The sequence below is a fragment of the Callorhinus ursinus genome, unplaced genomic scaffold, assembly GCF_003265705.2.
Source record: "Callorhinus ursinus isolate GAN/ISIS: 27379988/994484 unplaced genomic scaffold, GSC_fseal_2.0 scaffold10, whole genome shotgun sequence".
Classification (NCBI taxonomy): Eukaryota; Metazoa; Chordata; class Mammalia; order Carnivora; family Otariidae; genus Callorhinus; species Callorhinus ursinus.
The window spans coordinates 58,297,716-58,318,304 of NW_027397072.1; the positions used below are offsets into that span (position 1 = coordinate 58,297,716).

Here is a 20,589-nt window from a genome sequence, read left to right on the forward strand (position 1 = left end):
GCCCATTCTTACAACCATGTATTCAGGGGTCACATCAGTGCTCAGGGACATCTGCTCCCTACCAGGAGGGAGGACAGGTGTGGGGGAAACAGAGGAGCTAGTACTGTAACAGACCAAGGACCAACCAGAAGATGGAGGCGGAGCACCTGCAACATAGCAAGTGTCCATGAAAACAGATGAAAACAACAAGAAACGGTACAACTTTTAGAAGCACCCGTTCTCTAGAAAATTCGTATGGACCCACGTTTACTCTTAGATGGAAGACTGACTCCTCCAGTTGCCTGGGCTTTATCCAAAGTCACCATCGGAAGCCCTTTCTACAGGCATACCTCAGAGATACTGCAGGTTAGGTTCCAAACCACAGCAATAAAGCAAGTGTCGCAATACAGCGAGTCAGGTGAATGTTTTGGTTCCCAGGGCACATAAAAGTTATATTTACACTATAGTCCATTCAGTGTGCAGTAGCATTATGTCTAAAAAAAATGTTCATGCCTTAACTTAAAAAAATACTTCATTGCTCAAAAATGCTAACCATCATCTGGGCTTTCAGCAGGTCAGACTCACTGATCACAGATCACCATAACAAATACAGTACTAAAGAACAAGTTTCAAACTGGGTGACACAGACACAAAGTGAGCAGATGCTATTGGAAAAGTGGCACCAATACCAAGAGACTTACTTGCTCAATGCAGGGTTACCACAAATATTCAACTTGTAAAAAAAAAATGCAGTATCTACAAAGCGCAATTGAAGCACAATCAAACAAGATATGCCTGCACTTACTTTCCCTTCCTCAAAGTAGAAGATCTGTTTCCAGGATTTATTAAATTTCCCCCAAGCCTATTCCGGATGTTGAATAAATTTCTTCCCATATGAAAGAAGGTTATCAATATTGTAGAACATATAAAAATTTTCATCCACCCATGTGGAGCCCAAATATGCCCTCAGAAAGCAAAGACCTAAGTATCCTCAAATATTCTGGACATGGAACAAGCAGATTCTCTCTTAGGAAGAATCACAGAGTGATTATAACAATCACCTATCTATGAACAAGTGTTCAGCCTTTAAAGACACTGAACATTTTCAAACATGAGTTTTTGGCACATGTACATCTTGAGGCTGCTCTATTTAAACAAGACAAAGAAATCTTTGTTTCCCAGGAGTAACACCCTCCATGCTTTTTATTACTTATTGTACCTGCTTTGATTAAAAGTGTAGATTTTCACACGACAGTGATTGTACTTCTGTAGTATTTTTTTTGTATCTTCATCCGTGTTAAAAGAGTTCATTAGAACAAGAGGAACATCTGTATTGTAGGTTTTGTTCAAATGCTAGGGAGGAAAATAACAATCAGATTATCCAGACCTACTTTTCTTTCACTTAAAAATTTAAAACTCGTAGTGGCTAATCACAAAGTATCTAAAACATCACCTATGTGTAGCCAAATACAAATATTTAGCATAAGCCGGACATTTTGCTAAGCAGTTCACCACGGACTTGCTCATTAAATCACAATCCTATGAGACGGAAACTTTGTCTGCAATATACGGATGGCTAAATTAAGGGCCAGAGAGGTGGCAGGTCATCGGCAGAGCCGGGATACCCACCATGGTCCGACTCGAGTTGTGTGCCCAGCCAGTGCCCTGTGGCCTTACTGGATAGGCAAATGCTAACGGAGCATTTACTCTGTGTCCAGAGCACAGTGGGGATGAAAGTACAAATGTTACAAAGACATGGTTCTCTAGTCTCAGGATTAATGTCAAGAACTGTGAATCGCACCCCAGCTGAAATCTTTTCAATCTCTAGGAAGAGTTAAGAGGCAACACAGAGTGAGAAGAAAGTAAGGTCTCAGAAGTCAGACCGTCCTGTGTTCACAGAGGGAATCGGGCAAGTAAATCAACCTCTCTGTCCCTTGGTTTCCTCACCTGTAAGATGGGGACGATATAAAGAGTACTTATCTTACAGAGTTGCTGAGAGGAACAAATGAGTCATTCATGAACAGAGCTCAGAATAACTCTCAGTGTATGTCCCGTACAGGCTAGGTGACCGTTGGCCGCCGCTGCCGCTAGTGTTAGTACTGCAGCTGCCAGCACCGCACCGGACACGAGAGAGAGATGTGAAGAAGACACCCCGGAAGAACTTATGGCCCACGATTAATGACTTCATCATAACAGAGACGGCAAGGAGAGTTCTAGGCATCCATGGCTGCCAACCAGATACGGAAGTTCTCCCTGGCCTCCCAAAAGGGGTTAATAAAGCCAGACCATCACAGCTGTGATGAAGGCTGCCATCCAAAAGAAAAGGCAGGAGGAAGGTGGGGAGATCAAAGGAGAATCCAAAAAGATCCAGAGATTTCAACAACCACAAATGCTACTTAAAGATCAAAAGCTTTTATCTTACATCACCCTAAGGATTTGTCCTTGGGAACACCAGGCCTTTTTATATACTAATAAAGAAACTAAAGATAGCAAGCTCCTTGACTAGCTCAAATCCACATCTGTTATTTTGTAAGGTAACATTTATAATAACCTAAAACTGGTTTTAGTAGTTCATGAGAAAGGCTGAATGTTACTCACTTCAATTTGCTGAACAGTCAGATCCAAAAAGGTATTCTCATTCCTCACACCGATCAGACTTTTCGGGCCTTTGCAGCCCATGCTGGTTCCCAAACCTCCATTGAGTTTCACCACCACCAGCTTGTTCAGCACGGAAGATATATTATCAGGTAAGCCTCTGGCCTTTATCTTTTCATAGGGTTGAATCTGAAATTTAAAAAAAATTACAGAATTCAAAAGCTTTATGAGAGGTTAAATCCAATCAATCTCAGGGTTATTTCCATGTGCCCTTAAAGAGTTTGTTTTTCTCCATGGAAAGTTTCAACAACATTTCCTTTAATGTCCACAAGTCCTTCTGGTACTTACTTAGAGGCAACTGCTCTTGCACAAAGTAGTCCAGTGGTTCATTTACATTAGAATGGAGTACGAGAAGGGGGAAAGTTACAGTCTACAAAGATTTGTCTGGCTCCTGAGGACATCTAAGTCGCTTGGACTACCTTTAAAAACTTAAGAATTCTCAATTTGCATCAATATAGTAAATGGGATACACAAAACTCATCAAATCTGCAAATATTTCTGGTGCAGTATGGATCTACTTCAATTCTGAAGAAGTACATATATGATCATACATTATTCCTTCTCCCGAAGGAGGCAAAAACCAAAACCAAATGCCTTCTCCTCCATTCAATGGTAAGCCCTCAGAGGAAGAAGGTGGCATGGGGTTTTTTATCATATTTCTAGCTATGTAACAAGGATAGAATTCCTTAAGAATTTAACTGTCAGGCATCACTGTATAGAAGATCATATTGGAAAATTGTGTTCTCATTGCTCCAAAAAATACCCTGATGGGGTAGGAAAGGCAAGAGCTGAGGTTGGAGAGAATCCCCTCCTCCCTGCACCCTTGTATATTTCTGGGAGCACAGAGCATTACTCTTCATGCTGTGAAGGGAACAACCACATAGTGGGAGCCCAAATTCTTATGTTCAAAGCAGGAGGCACAAGCAAGTCTAAAGATCTTTTATAACAAGAATGAAAGCTTTTGAAAAGATCACGGTATACTCTCTAACCATTTACAGGGCTTTTTGTTGTTGTTGTTGTTGTTATCCTTCTTTAAGGGAATACATCATCTAATGTACTTTTCAGTTACATCATTATGGTATAGGACAGATAATAATTGAGGGGACTGAAGAAATACAACCATTATAGTAAGTGCTCAATTACTATGAGCTGAGCTGTTTTTGTTTGGCTACCTATAGAGGCTGTGTGGATGGGTGAGGGATAAAGTCTGTAATTGGGAAAGGAGTTGATGGACTCACATTCCAGTAATTAGGCTTTGGAGGCAAAAATCCCTTTATGCTTGGTCAAACACATACATGTCCTATGTCGACTCCTGACCACACGATTTCTGCTGTTAGCAGTTCTTTCCACACAAACTAGTCTTGCTTCTTACTTCCTCTACCTTGCAAGACACTCTGTTAACTGCCAACTGCAGATGAATGCACTTTTTGCTTGGTATAAATGCTGAGAAATAAGCACTCTTCTCTAAGACCCTCCACGGATTACCACCCCTAGTTATCACTCATTCTGAATTAGTTCCTAATGTGGTAGGATCGCCAATCTTCCTGTTAAGTGCCACTAAGCAGTCTTCAGCAGTCATTCATACTTAAAAGTATGGAAAGACCAGAGGAGGGGATAGACTTGTGGGCACCATGGCCCTCAGTGGGTGCTGCCTAAGTACTGGAATGCTAACCACCAAGGAACAGAAGGATGATGGGGAGGCAGGAAAGAACACAGACTACTGGTTGCTTCTCTGGCAGCACCTGGTCCACGTGAGGACAACGTATGGATGATAACAACTTGGGATACCCAACAAGTACACAAAGTGCCTGTGGCCCAGTTGACTGGCATTCCCTGAAGGATGTTTTGACCCCACTGCCATGAACATCGTTTCTTCAGCATGTCAAAGAAACTGGTAATATCATTTGAGAGAAAAAGTCCAATTTAAGTGCTATATTACTAGAAAAATAAGAGGAGATAACAGAGTTGGAACTTGTCACCCTAATATAACATGGCAGTTTACAATCCTTTCATCAGCAGAGCTGTTGAAAGCAACCAGTCAGTAAAAGGAATGCCACTGTGATATAATGGCTTCAAATACTCTATTATTAGGTTAGGAGAATTTCTTGGGCACATTACATTTACTCAAAAGAGTTAGCAAATGGAGCCAAGCCAATTATTCTTCCAATTTCTTTTAAAAGCCAAGAATTTCCATTTAGCAGTTACTTTTGACTTCCAAAAAAGAATCTGATATTTACAGAGGGCTCAAAAGGGTGTGAAAATCAATTTAACTAAAACTCCCTAGTTCATGAATTCATCCCCTTAGGTAAATTAGTTCAGAAATATTTTTACCTATTTAATGCTTCCTTTAATATACCTTTAAAAAAACAGAATACATAAAAGAATTTTTTTTCTACATATGGTGAGACAGGCCTACATTTTCCAATTTCACCTAAAAGATTTTCATTATGAAACATCATACATTCAAGTTTATAAAATATATAGTCAAAAGAATAACCTAAATAAAAAAGAATACTGCCATAACTTAGAAGCCTCCTTGAGTCTGGCCCTGATCACATTCCTCTTCCACCCCTAGTGGTAACCACCATCTTGATGTTTACACTTTAGTTTTACCACCTATGTACGTATCCATAATGATAATATTTTACTTATTTTTGTCTCTAAACTTTTGACTTGCTTCTTTAATTCAATGTTATATTGAATTATATATATATATAAGAATAATTCACATTAATGCATGAACCTATAGTAATTCACTTTTCACTGCCATATAGTATTCAATTTATATAGCCATTAAAAGAAACAAAACTGTCATTATTCAGATGATATGATTTTATATATAGAAAATCCAAAGACCCTACAAATTATTAGAATAATGTAAACAGTAACATTGAAGATACATGGTCAATATTTTATTTTTTTTAAAGATTTTTATTTATTTATTTGACAGAGAGAGACACAGCGAGAGAGGGAACACAAGCAGGGGGAGTGGGAGAGGGAGAAGCAGGCTTCCCATGGAGCAGGGAGCCCAATGCTGGCCTCGATCCCAGGACCCTGGGATCATGACCTGAGCCGAAGGCAGACGCTTAACGACTGAGCTACCCAGGCGCCCTACACAGTCAATATTTTAAAAAACAACTGCTTTTAGAACCCTTGAACTCTGCTGGTGGGAATGTAAAATGGTGTGTAACTGTTAAAGAAAAAAGTATGGTGGTTCCTAAAAAAATTTTAGATAGAATACCATATGATCTACCAAGTCCACCTCTGGATATATACCCCAAAGAACTGAAAGCAAGTTCTCAAAGAGATGTTTGTATACTCACCTTCACAGTAGCATTTATTCACAATAGCCAAAAAGTGGAAGCAACTCAAATGTCCATCAAAAGATGTATGGATAAAACAAAACGTGGCATGTACATACAACAGAATATCATTCAGCCTTAAAAAGGGAAAGAAATTCTGACGCATACTACAACATGAACAAACCTTGAGAATATGTTAAAGTAAATAAACCAGTCATAAACCCCAAATATTTCTATGATTCAACTTCTATGAGGCACCTAGAGTAGTCATCAGATTCATATAGACAGAAAGTAGAAGGGTGGTTCCAAGGACTGGGGTAGGGAGGAATGGGGAGGTGTTTAATGGGAACAGCTTTCATTGTGCAAGATCGAAGAGTTCTGTGAATGTACTTAATGCTAATGAATTGTATGTTTAGAAATGTGTAAGGATGGTTTAAAAAGATGAACTGTTTCTATATATATGAAGAATTAGAAATAGAATTGATTAAAAAGTTACCTTTTATTACACTATCAAAAATAACAAATTCTTAGGAATAAATATAAAAGAAATACAAGAGTTCTACACTGAACACTTTATGAAACATTTCTGAGGAAAGTTAAAAGACTTAAATAAATTCAGGAATGTATTTATCAGGTTTATAAACTAGAAGACTTATAAAAATGTCAATTTTTCCCAAACTGATCAATGCAATCCTAATCAAAATCTCAACAGTTTTTTATGTGGAAGCTGACAAGTCAATTTAAAGTGTGTATAAAAATGCAAAGGGCAAAGAATAAACAAGACATTCTCAAAGAAAACCACCAAGTTGGGAGAACTGAATTTGTTGACAGTCTTTTTTAAATTGTAGTAGCATAAAATTTGCCATCCTAACCATTTTTAAGTGTACAGTTCAAGTATTAAGTATATTCACATTGTTGGGCAGCCAATCTCCAGAATTATTTTTGTCTTGCAAAACTGGAACTATGCTCATTAAAAAACACGTCCCCATTCCCTCCTCCACTCAGCTCCCAGCAACCACCCTCATGTCTTCTGCCTCTGTGAGTTTGACTACTCTAGGTACCTCAGACAAGTGGAATTATACAGTGTCTGTGACTGACTTATTTCACTTTGCATAATGTCCCCAATAGTCATCTAGCATTCTTTTTAAACAAGTGGCTTATATGTTTGAGAATATTCTAAATTAATGCAGATTTTTCTAGGAAAAGGTCCATATTTTAAAGTTTATTCATGTGTATGCAACGTATCTGGGAAAAGGGGAACTGGTGTGAAGGACTGGAATACAGGTACAGGTTGACAATCTATGGCAAATTGAGTCATAAAACTTACATATTTTATTTGCAGATATTAAAAGTGGAATAGGATACAAGTTCTGAAGTCTCAGCTTAGTAATCAGAAAACAGATTCTTTTTATTTGAATTTATTGAACAGTACTCTAACTCTGAATTAAAAAATTAAAGGTTATGAAAAGAATGCTACAAGCAAAACCACAATTCTAAAGTATAAATTTTTAAAAATGCTGCTCTTCAGATACATGTGAAAACAATGCAGAACAGCAGGACTTGGGTTTCAGACATCATTCAACACCTGTGTTCTGAATTTCCTAGTATCTCTAAGGGATAGGCAGACTGTCATTCAAGGAAAAAAAAACTACAGAAATATAAACAATGTAAAAAGATTTCTTCATAATTATGTAGTCAAAACATCAATAGGATGGCACTTTTTTCACTGTCACTCTCTAGACATAGTGCTGTCCAATAGAACTTTCTCACAATTATGGAAATGTCTTATGTGTACTGGCCACATGTGGCTGTTAAGCACTTGAGAGCTAAAGTTTTCATTTTGTTTAATATTAATGTAAATCAATACCTGACTAGCGGCATACACAGTTCTAGATGGTCTATTTAAAAAAAATCAACAAAGGAATCAGAATTATGTATTTTCATTTTTAAAAAAATCTTTTATTTATTTATTTGAGAGAGAGAGAGCACGAGCAGGGGGAGGGGAGGAGGGAGAAGCAGGGTCCCCGCCGAGCAGGGAGCCTGATGCGGGGCCGGATCCCAGGACACTGGGATCTTGACCCAAGCCGAAGGCAGACGCTTAACCGACTGAGCCACCCAGGTGCCCTATGTTTTTCCTTTTAATATAACTCTGCCAGGATCCTTTTTTGTTCAATGTAATCTTTTTTCACTTTAATGACACTGACATCACAAGACATTCGACTAAACACATAAAAAGATGAGCTAAAACCTAATTCTTCCTTGTCTTCAGTAATCAACATTCCATTTATACAATAATGCACAGTAGTGAGCTTTTTACTAAGATACACTGATGTTCAACTTCAGTCTCAGAATCTGACCAAATAATCTGTATTCAGCTTTAGCTTAAACCTTTTGAAGGCTGAATGCCAAACCCTACACCTAAACACCAATTCAGGAGTCCCGGAACCTATAATGATATAGGTATTATCATATCCTACCATTTTAGCAACATTCGCCAATTCAAAAAGGCATACCATTAGGATTAATTATATCTTAATAATGTTTCAAATCGAGGTAAACATTCTAGATGTAACTTGGGGTGAAAAATTTCATGTAACATGAATGTTCTACCAGTCTAATATAAATGATTACTACAAGAGTAAAAAATGCTACATTTTAAAAGCTATTCATTTTGTGTACAACGTTTGCAAATATTTCAGGTAAATTTAAATTGGGAAACTGACAGTAACCAAAAAATTGAACATGTAGGATATCTTTAGGAAAAATACAATTTCCTTTTTGAACTGATAAATGTTTATACAGATTTACATACTAATACCAAGTAAATAATGTAAACTGGATTATATCTTAATCCTAACCTTTAAAGAAATGCTTGGTATACTAACATGCATAGCATTAAAGTGAGTTTTAGGAACCATGTTTAATTTTTAGCTATTTAATTCCCTTTAGGGCATGAATCTTTAAGGAAAAACACTAACAGGAATTTTTCACTTCCTGTGAAGATGAATTAAAAACCAAGGATCTTCTTGTGCCTAAAATTTCACCAGGAGAGGGGCGCCTGGGTGGCTCAGTCGTTAAGCGTCTGCCTTCCACTAGGGTTGTGATCCCAGGGTCCTGGGATCGAGCCCCGCATCGGGCTCCCTGCTCAATGGGAAGCCTGCTTCTCCCTCTCCCACTCCCCTTACTTGTGTTCCCTCTCTCGCTGTGTCTCTGTCAGATAAATAAATAAAATCTTAAAAAAAAAAAATTTCACCAGGAAAAAAAAAAAAGCCCTCCAAAATCATATATATTCAAGATAAATCATCTTTGATCCACACACCATAAAGAATATAAAGTTCATGAAAAGTAAAGAAAAAGTTCATTTTGTTCACACCAAACTTAAAAACATGCATTCTATTATAATACTTTAAGAAGATCATTCCTTATGACTGAATCTATGGAGGCTAAATAAATTTTTTCTTGTATCCCAAAACCCTATTCTAGGATAGTGATAGAAGCCATCAGGCCTTGCAATGATTTTAATACTAAGCCATTTGACTTTCAGCCAAAAGATATATCAAGTATACTTTTAGTTTTAATTCAAATCTCCCCAAGCTTGGTTATCTTAAGAACTTGAGTTTAAATTTTAAATGTAATTCTGAATTACTTTTCAAATATTTGGTATGAAATAAAATGAACTGATTCATACATAACATCAAGTTCCAAAACTGAGTTAATAAGGACTTTTAGGCATGAGCCCAGGCAAATCACAAGTAGAAAGACTTGTTTACCATCGAGCTGAGTGGCCAGAAGGCTCCGTGAAGTGCCACATTTAGAATCCTCCACCCCATGCTGAGTGGGCAAGGAGTCACCGCACCTCTACAAATGTCAAGGAACCATGGTTCTTCGCGAGGTGCTTTCAGTAATACCACTCGTCCTATTATATCTGATCTTTAGCAGCTAATTAGAAACAGGCCTCACTGAGGAACTTGACTGTCAGCAAGAGGAGGACTGAGCAGAACGATGGAGGGAAAGGGAAGAAGGGTCACAAGGTGTGAAGGAACAGTCGTGACGAGGGGAGAGATGTCCAGAATGGTCAGGTTAGTGTTACTGCTGGAAGCGTTCATTGGGCTTTTTTCATTTATGTTTCTTGACTTATAGCCAACCCTCCCCGCCTCCACAGAAACAGACACAGATATACACATGTGCAAAGAAAGGTACAATCTTATGATTCCAGGAAGCCAGGACACGTTTTGTCTAAAGTTTATTACAGGTTAAATTAGGCAGTAAGCACAGCTTTCCATCACATAAACCACCTTATGTGCCAACACAAGTTCCTTCTATGGGTGATGCTGTCCACACCCTCCCCAGGGACCTCACCAGGCAGTCCCCAGAGTTCAGTTTAGTTCCACAAACCAAGGGGATCTGTGTTAGAAAGTTGCTTGGCAACAGCTGAAGTTATACCGGACACACCTAAGTCACAGAGACATTTTTAGACCGGCCCCTCACTCTCCTCTTCTCAGCTGCCCCAGGAGAATGCACAAAGACTTCTACTCATGCAAAGATGGATGGTGTTCGGAGACGAAAGGGAGTACCATGCACTGCCAGACACGGCCTGCATGTTACTGTGACTCAATCACCTCAGTCAATCACTAGAGCGATCTTTATGCTCTCAATAAGGTCACACTGTTTCTCTTTCTCCCAGACATGAAGAGAATTCAGTGTTTTAAGAAGACCTCTACTGCAACTAAATCCACAGTAGGGCAACCATGACAGTGAAGTGGAGCAAACCCTGTGAGGCTCCCTGCAAGATGCACACAGAAGGCTAGACCACTCGTGCTCCCGCCTCCTGGGAGAAGAGAACTGGTCAAGCACCCAACTTCCTCTGGGCAGTGAACAAAAGAAAATAGCTGGCAATGTACTAAAGAATGTGACTTAAGATTCTTCCCTGTAGGATGTCAATCTAGTTTTTCTGCAGAAACTGAAGATTTTTTTAAATTTATTTATTTGACAGAGAGACAGAGAGCACAAGTAGGCAGAGCGGCAGGCAGAGGGAAAGGGAGAAGCAGGCTCTCTGCTGAGCAGGGAGCCCGATGCGGGGCTCGATCCCAGGACCCTGAGATCATGACCTGAGCCGAAGGCAGTCGCTTAACGACTAAGCCACCCAGGTGCCCCGAAACTGAAGATTTTTAAGAAGATCCTTTAAAAATGGTCTCTCACGATCTGTGTCTGTTCACAACTTAGTTTCCAGTTAGAAGAAAAGCTTTATTCATCACACAGTCATGGACACACTGTTCCCATTAGCAGTCTGTATAACCCAGTTCTTGGTAGCATATTTGTGCTATTCCTGAAGGCAGTGCCAAATACCCAAAACAAGCTAACAGTACCTGCCCTGTTATGGTTCACAAGGGTATGATTATTGCAATCTGAAAGATCTTTTTTTCAACAAAAGCAAGTTTGCCTGAAAGAAAATGAACTACGTAAATAGTAAAACAAGTTTGGAATGATGCTCCATATGTACAGGAAATATTCTAAGAGCATAAGCTTATTCACAAAACCCTTACTGCATGGTGTGCTGTGTGCCAAGCTCAATGCTAGGCACTTCCACATATCATCTCTTCATTTCACATTTCTAAAGATAATGACTAAAATCTGGGTCATCTGAAAACTCCTACACATTAATGACATACCTAAACCACAGATTTTTTTTTCACAAAGGAAAAACTGGCAAATCGTGTACATTATCACATGTCCACCAGCAAACTCACCAACAGCCCCTCAGCCACCAAGAGGAGCTCAACCCCTATTTCATAGGGCAAATAAAAACCATCATATATAGGAATGCCCTCAACTTTCTGCCACCAGATGCTCAGAAAGAACCTTCCTGCATCTCCATCTTTGTTTTTTCCTTCTGCCTTCCTTCTGGTTACAGGAGGCTGACCTGATAGGCAAGCTCTCTGCCAGTGCCCATCTCAAGAATCTATGTCATCAACCATCCAGTCTCTTTGGCAGCTTCTCCCTCTCTATTCCCTTCCATTGACGTGAACATACTCAACATTTGCCATCTAAAAACCAAGAAAGAAAACAACAATGCATTCACTCACTCATCCTTTTCTACACCCACATCCCTTTTTTCTCCCTCTTCTTAGAGGCAGGGCTTCCTGAAAAAGTTGCTGCACTCAGCTCCCATCCCTCACTCACCCACTGCAATCTGGTCTTCTCTACGGCTCAGTGAACTCCTCTTAACAAGGTCATCTACATCCTCTTAATTGTGAAATCCTATCAGTGACATCAATTCTTCTCTTGCATGCTCAGCTGCATTTAACTGACCACTCCTTCTATTTTGACATGCTCTCTTCTCCTTGACTTCAGAAATACCACATTCTATTTTCCTCCTCTTTCTGCTGTTCCTTTTCAAACCCATTCTAGGTAGACCTCCTCTTCCCAGGCAATCTGCTCCAATCCCATGACTTCATTTATTCACTCCTATCTCTATGGCACAAAGACAAACCCAGCTGCTAAGCCAGGAGACTCTTCACATCTGATCAATGACCAAGACCTGTGAGTCTCATGAAACTGTCCCTGCTTCCAGTCAGCATCCTGCTCACTGCTCACCTGTGTTACTGCAGTGGTGGCCTCTATGACCTCCTTACCTCCTTCCAATCCACCTTCACCTTGCAGGTCGCAATCTTTTAGAAAAGAACATTTGAACACGTTTCTCTCTTTATTACATCATTTACAAAATAAAGCATTGATATGGCATGGCAGAGATTATTAGCTGCCTACCCCAACATCATTTTTTCCTTTTTACTTAAGAACACTGATTTTCAGCTGGGCACACCACCATCCCAAATAAAAGATTACATTTCCCAGCCTCCCTTGCAGTTATTTGTGCCAAAACTGTGATTAAGTGGAAGTAAAAGATTTCCAGGAAGTCTCTGTGAAAGCACAAGGGTGTGGCCTCCTCCTTCCTGCTGTTTAGAATGGAGACATGCTGACTAAAGTTCATTCAAGCAACTATCTGGGACCATGAGGAGATATGCCAAGGATGGCAAGAGTGGCAAGACAGAGAAGCCCAGGTTCCTGATGAGCACCATTGCTGCCATACTAGCTCTGGATTGCCTCTCTCTAGATTTGTTATTCTGAGTTTCACCATTAAATGTAGCTGACTCTAATCTTAACTGGAAGACATGGTTTGCAATGTGCTTAATGATTTGGCTCTTTGTGCCTTGCACTTTCTCCTCTCCTACTCTCCCTGACAAGCTGTGCTCCAGGAACATGGAGCAGTGGGCTCTCTAACGTCCCGTTATCTGTTGCGTGTAGGCCCCTGCATTTTTGCCCCCTCATGCAACTTCACTTCACCAATGGTCTTTCCTTTATCCTCCACAACTCAGTTCAGACCAGCAATTCTCAGGCTTTACGAGCTATCAGGCATGGACTCTGTTTCAGAAAAGTGAAAATACGACCATGCCCCCCCCCAAAAAAAACAAAACTTTTTGCATATAATTTACCTCACTCCTGTGGAATTTCTTCACTGAATATAAAAATAATCTTTATAGGAGATGCTGTATTTCCCAATGAAAGTTAATATGCAAATAAAGCAAAAAATAAACTACACTGAATTTCAATGAGAAGTCTTCTGTTTGGCTTGAATAAGAAGCTGACACTGATACAGTTTGAGAAGGTTACATGCATCCATCTTTAACTGCCATTCTATTCTGACTTTTCTTTTTTATGATCACAAGTACTGAAAAGCTCAACTCTCTCCAAGGCAAGTTCTCACAGCCTGCTCTGTCAGCTGAATGGAGGCCTGTAATAGAAACACCTAAATTCTCCAAGACTCTGAGAACTAAGTGGCTCATAATATTTCCTTTGTCTTCAAAAGTCAATAAGGTCATCTTTGGTGCTGCATCACTCATGCAGGATCACGCCATCTCCAATGCAAAGCTCAGAGATGCAGAAGAGTCACAGTGATATGTGGCACTCACCCTCCTCTGCAGCAGCAGCACTGGAAGTGCTGGATGGCATCACAGACATGATCTGTGCACAGAGCACCAAGACACTTCTCTTCCAACACAAATTTGCTTAGCTTCTTGGTAACTTTATCATTTTAAAAACGTTTTCAGAAGGGATTTATAGTAATTCTTCTCTTAGTGCACCAGCGGGCACCTAACGGATGAAAACCAGTAATTGGCTGCACTGAGAAATGTCTGAAATTGCAAGGACATGATGTAGCCGGTGTTTCCTCCATGACCTGACTCAAATCATTGTAATAAACTACAATTCCAACATGAATGGGACCATCTGACAAAGACTGCTGCAGAACTGAATGGGGCTGTACAGGACAGTGCCTGAGAGCACAGGCTCTAATGCCAGGCCACTTGGGTCTGAATCTTAGACTCCACTGTTTATTATCGCAAGTAATTTAGCTGCTCTCAGCCTTTTTCATCTGCTTCATTGATTTGTTATGAGGATAAATGAGATAATGTGCGTAAAGTGCCAAGCAAAGTGTATGGCCCCACAGGAAGAGCACAAATGTTGACTGGCATTATCCCATTGATTCAGACACACTCTCTACTCCTACCCCATGTTTTAACATTTCTGAGACAAGGATGCAGCATATATTCATTGGGATCTTACAATCAATTGGTGGCACTATTTTTCTTTTTTAGTGGTACACAAAAGGTGCAGCTTGCACCCAATGGCACAAATTGGATAAAATATGGTATTGAATTTCTCTTTCTGCTCCAAATCACAAACCAGCTTAATGATCTCCTAGCTATGGGTCTCACCCGAAGTCTCTCTCCAGTCATTTGTAATTTAAGAATAGTTTAAGACAGGGGTCAAAAACCATAGCCTTTGGGACAGTCAGGTCTGCCACCTGTTCTCATAAATTATTACTGGAACACAGCCACTCTCATTAGTTCACAAATCTATGGCTGCTTTCATGCTACTGTGGCTAAGCTGAGTAATCATGACAGAAAATGCATAGCCAACAAAGTCTAAGATATTTACTATCTGGCCCTTTACAGAAAGGATCTGCCAAACCCTGGTTTCAATCTTCTGAGGTGAGAAAAATCCAAGTTTTGATAATATTTCTGCTTTTTTAGACTTTGCTTCTCCTAAAACAGCTCCATACTGCCTGACAGCTTCCCCGGATGGCCAGAGAGGTAGGGTCTCCTTTAGGCTACGCTGGCTCTGTGCTTCCATTGGCAAGAACACCACCGCCTAACAATCCCCCAGGTTTTTGTATCTCCTATTTGTCTAGCAAAGCAAAAGCAAGGATATGTCATTGGTAGCAGAACTCAGGCAATTTTCAAAACAAAAGAAAGAAAACCTCAGATTAAAAAAGTCTTTTACCACTTATATGAAGTGGTTAGAGTAGTTAAATTTATAGAGACAGAAAAAATGGTGGTTGCCATGAGCTGGGGGAAGGAGAGAATGGGTGTTACTGTTTAATGGGTATAGAATTTCAGTTTTACAAGATGAAAAAGTTGTGGAGATTGGTTGCACAATCATGTGAATATACTTAACACTACTGAGGCATATACTTAGAAATGATCAAGATAAAAAAAGATTTTAAAAAAATGATCAAGATAAATGGTACATTTTATTTGTACTTTATAACTAAATTAAAAAAAATTTTTAAGTGTTTTAGGTAGGTGTTTATGTGTGGGCACACATGTATGCCCCATCAAGGTGTTTAAAGACCACAGAGCAAAAATATCACTTCCTTTAGAAGCCTTTTATGACCCTCATACCCCCAGGAGTGGATCTGGCATAACCCCTACTTCAAGCTTCAAGTACTACCAGCTTCTATGGTAGCAATTATTACACTGTCTCCAAACTGTCCATTTAGTCCTCCATATGTGTCCACGACTGTAAACTCCACAAGGATGGGAACTGCCATGTGGTGCTCCCCCCACCGTATCTGTCACCTTTAACTATCAAGTTTATTGGTGGCACTCACATATTTGAGTAAATAAGTAACTAAATGAATGGAGCAAATATGGATTAATATTAATAAATTAAATGAAATCTGTTCTTTGGAATTTTTTTCTACTCAAATGCTAAGTTTAAAACAAAAGTGGTTTAACCACTAATTAGCAACCAGATTACAAACACCTATTATCTTAATTCAAGAAAAAAGTACTGGATCAGCATATATTATATATAAGTTTGATAAAGAAAACCTAAATCTAAGACTTTGCATAAAAAAATGTTTAAAGGCCATGTTAGTGTAGTAATTATAAAACGACCCCACTGTGATAAGCAAAGAGAATGATCACATAATAAACATTATAAACCGAACCTGAAAAAGTACATTTCCTAAGAAAGTTCTTTTGTCTTCTGCTTATAAATTATAAAAACACAAGGAAAACTATCAAATCAAGGACATATTTTAATTTTGCTAGCTATTAATATCAGTTCCTACATCTTTGGGGTTTTTAAAAATTATTTTTAATTATTCTAAATTATAAAATTATATCATGCGTTTTTGTTACAACTTAAATATCATGCATTTTTGTTAGAACTTAAATATCCTGCGTTTTTGTTACAACTTAAATATCATGAGTTTTTGTTACAACGCAGGATATTTAAGTTTGGTCAACATGAGACTTAGGGTGAAAATACGTGACTTTTATGATTTTGGCTCCCGGTAATAGTTCTTGCTGAGATTTTTACTAAGATTGACACTAGTAACTGAGGTAGCAGATTGTATTGAAGGATACTGAGCATGAGTTACGGGGTTGGCGCTGATGAGAGTAATTGTTTAGAGAACAGTTCTGGTGCCAAGATTTCTGATTTATTCTTTGAAAGGACTGTTTGCTTCCCAAACTTAAATATCACGTGTTTTTGTTATATAAAGATAAGAATCGGGGGGTGGGGGGATGGGTTAGCCTGGTGATGGGTATTAAAGAGGGCACATTCTGCATGGAGCGCTGGGAGTTATACGCAAACAATGAATCATGGAACACTACATCAAAAACTAATGATGTAATGTATGGTGATTAACATAATAAAAAAGATAAGAATCATAGCAATTACTGCAAATAAAAGGATAGTTCTATATTAAATACTTCAAGCAACAATACAAATAGCCAATGGAAAAATTCAACCTAATAAAAATTTTTCATCTTCACCAGCACATATTTTTTATAACAATAATATTCAATGTTTTAATACCTGTAGTGAAACTGACAATAGATGCAGATCTTTACTCAATATTAATTTAGAGGCCTTTCCTGCCTCTGCCTACCCTATCTAAAATAGTACCTCTACTGCTTATTCTCTGTACCCTTTCCTATCTTTATTTTTCTTCATGTCCCTTACCACTATTGGAAATTACATTATATATCCTTTATCGTCCACTCCTCCACTAGGTTGTAAACTACAAACTAGATGAGAGTAGGGCTTTGTCAGTATGGTCTCCTAATATACAGTTGACACTCAAAAAATTGCTGTTGAACCAATAAATTAATATGAATGGGAGCAAACTGGTATACTCTTTCTGGAAAGCAATTTGAAATATGTAACAAGAAACTTTAAAAAGTTCATATCCTCTGAAAAAAACATTTCTTGTTACTCTTCGAAATAATTCAGAGATGCAAAGATGTATGTATAAGTATATTCATCACAGGATTTTTAAATTTAAATTCAATTAACACAGTGTATTATTAGTTTCAGAGGTAGAGTTCAGTGATTTATCAGTTGCATGTAACACCCAGTGCTCATTTTATCACATGCCCTCCTTAATGCCCATCACCCAGTTACCCTTACCCCCCTCTCCCCTCTAGCAACCCTCAGTTTGTTTACTAGAGTTAAGAATCTTTTATGGTTTGTCTCCCTCTCTGATTTCTTATTTTATTTTTTCCCTCCCTTTCCCTATGCTCCTCTGTTTTGTTTCTCAAATTCCACATATGAGTGAAATCATATAATAACTCTTTCTCTGACTGACTTATTTCACTTGGCATAATACCCTCTAGTTCCATCCACATAGTTGCAAATGGTAAGATTCCATTTTTTTTGATGGCTGAGTAATATTCCAGTGTGTGTGTGTGTGTGTGTGTGTGTGTGTGTGTGTGTGTGTGTGTGTACTCCACATCTTCTTTATCCACTCATCTGTAGATGGACATCTGTGCTCTTTCCATAGTTTGGCTATTGTGGACATTGCTGCTATAAACATTGGGATGCATGTGCCCCCTTTGGATCACTATATTTGTATCCTTTGGGTAGTAGATACCTAGCAGTGCCAATTCCTGAATCGTAGGATTGCTCTATTTCTAACTTTTTGAGGAACTGCCACACTGTTTTCCAGAGTGGCAGCACCAGTTTGCATTCCCACCAACAGTGTAAGAGGCTTCCCCTTTCTCAGCATCCTCGCCAACATTTGTTGTTTCCTGACTTACTAATTGTAGCCATTCTGACCAGTGTAAGGTGGTATCCCATTGTGGTTTTGATTTGTATTTCCCTGATGTCGAGTGATGTTAAGCATTTTTTTCACAGGTCTGTTGGTCATTTGTATGTCTTCTTTGAAGAAATGTCTGTTCATGTCTTCTGTCCATTTCTTGACTAGATTATTTTTTCAGTGTTGAGTTTGATAAGTTCTTCATAGATCTTGGATACTAGCCCTTTATCTGATAAGACATTTGCAAATATCTTCTCCCATTCTGAAGGTTGCCTTTTGGTTTTGTTGACTTTCCTTTGCTGTGCAAAAGCTTTTCATCTTGATGAAGTCCCAAAAATTCATTTTTGGTTTTGTTTCCCTCGTCGTTGGAAACATGTCTAGCAAGAAGTTGCTGTGGCTGAGGTCAAAGACATTACTATACTACTTATGTTCTCCTCTAGGATTTTGATGGATTCCTGTCTCACGTTTAGGTCTTTCATTTTGAATTTATTTCTGTGTATGGTGTAAGAGAATGGTCCAGTTTCATTCTCCTACATGTGATGTCCAATTTTCCCAATACCATTTGTTGAGGAGACTGTCTTTTTTCCATTGGATATTCTTTCTTGCTTTGTTGACGATTAGTTGACCATAGGGTTGAGGGTCCATTTCTGGGTTCTCTATTCTATTCCATTGATCTATGTGTCTGTTTTTGTGCCAGTACCATACTGTCTTGATGATCACAGCTTTGTAATATAGTTTGAAGTCCAGAATTGTGATGCCACCAGCTTTGGTTTTCTTTTTTAACTTTCCTTTGGCTATTCAGGGTCTTTTCTGGTTCCATACAAATTTTAGGATTATTTGTTCCAGCTCTGTGAAAAAAGTTGATGGTATTTTGATAGGGATTGCACTGAATGTGTAGATTGCTCTAGGTAGCACAGACATTTGAACAGTATTTGTTCTTCCAATCCATGGGCATGGAATGTTTTTCCATTTCTGTCTTCCTCAATTTCTTTCATAAGTGTTCTATAGTTTTCAGAGTACAGATCCTTTACCTCTTTGGTTAGGTTTATTCCTAGGTATCTTACAGTTTTGGTGCAATTGTAAATGGGATAAATTCCTTGATTTCTTTTTCTTCTGTCTCATCATTAGTGTATAGAAATGCAACTGATTTCTGTGCATTGATTTTTATATCCTGCCACTTTGTTGAATTCCTGTAGGTGTTCTAGCAATTTTTGGGTGGAGTCTTTTAGGTTTTCCACATAGAGTATCATGTCATCTGTGAAAAGTGAGAGTTTGACTTCTTTGCCTATTTGGATGCCTTTTATTTCTTTTTGCTGTCTGATTGCTGAGGCTAGGACTTCTAGGATATGTTTAACTACAGTGGTGAGAGTGGACATCCTGGTTGTGTTCCTAACCTTAAGGGAAAAGCTCTCAGTTTTATCCCATTGACTGCCTTATTTGTTGGTATATAGTTGCTCATAATATGTTAATTGTATTTCTTTGATGTTGGTTGTGAGCTCTCCTCTTTCATTCATGATTTTATTAATTTGGGTCCTTTCTTTTTTCTTTTTAATAAGTCTGGCTAAGGGATTATCGATCTTACTAATTCTTTCAAAGAACTGGTTCCTAGTTTCCTTGATCTGCTCCCATTTTTTTTTTATTTCTATATCATTGATTTCTGCTCTAATCTTTATTATTTTTCCTTTCCTGTTGGATTTAGGCTTTATGCACTGTTCTTTCTCCAGCTCCTTTAGGTATAAGGTTAGGTTGTGTATTTGAGGCTTTTCTTGTTTCTTTAGAAAGGCTTGTATCGCTATGTACTTCCCTCTTAGGACCACCTCTGCTGCATCCCAAAGGTTTTGAACAGTTGTGTTTTCATTCTCATTTGTTTCCATGAATTTTTTCTTTTTTTTTTTTTTAATTTTTTATTGTTATGTTAATCACCATATATTACATCATTAGAGTTTCCATGAATTTTTTTCATTTTTCTTTAATTTCCTGGTTGACCGGTTCATTCTCTAGTAGGATGCTCTTTAATCTCCATGTATTTGAGTTCTTTCTAAATTTCCTCTTGTGATTGAGTTCAAGTTTCAAAGTATTGTGGTCTGAAAATATGCAGAGAATGATCCCAATCTTTTGGTACCAGTTGAGACCTGATTTGTGATCCAGTACATGATCTATTCTGGAGAATGTTCCATGTGCACTCGAAAAGAATGTGTATTCTGTTGCTTTACGATGGAATGCTCTGAATATATCTGTGAAGTCCATCTGGTCCAGTCTGTCATT

The 20,589-nt window shown here is 38.5% G+C and overlaps 1 protein-coding gene across 2 annotated transcripts in view; it reads right to left on the reverse strand.

Moving 5' to 3' along the window:
* The window catches only part of UGP2 (UDP-glucose pyrophosphorylase 2), a 70,596-nt gene that overhangs the window by 8,513 nt on the left and 41,494 nt on the right, over positions 1-20,589 (reverse strand). For both annotated transcript variants that reach the window (XM_025868597.2, XM_025868596.2), the window contains exons 4-5: positions 2,578-2,763; positions 1,199-1,332 (exon numbers count right to left, since the gene is read on the reverse strand). In XM_025868597.2, coding sequence (XP_025724382.1) covers positions 1,199-1,332; positions 2,578-2,763 — 320 coding nt within the window. The remainder of the gene's footprint in view (positions 1-1,198; positions 1,333-2,577; positions 2,764-20,589) is intronic.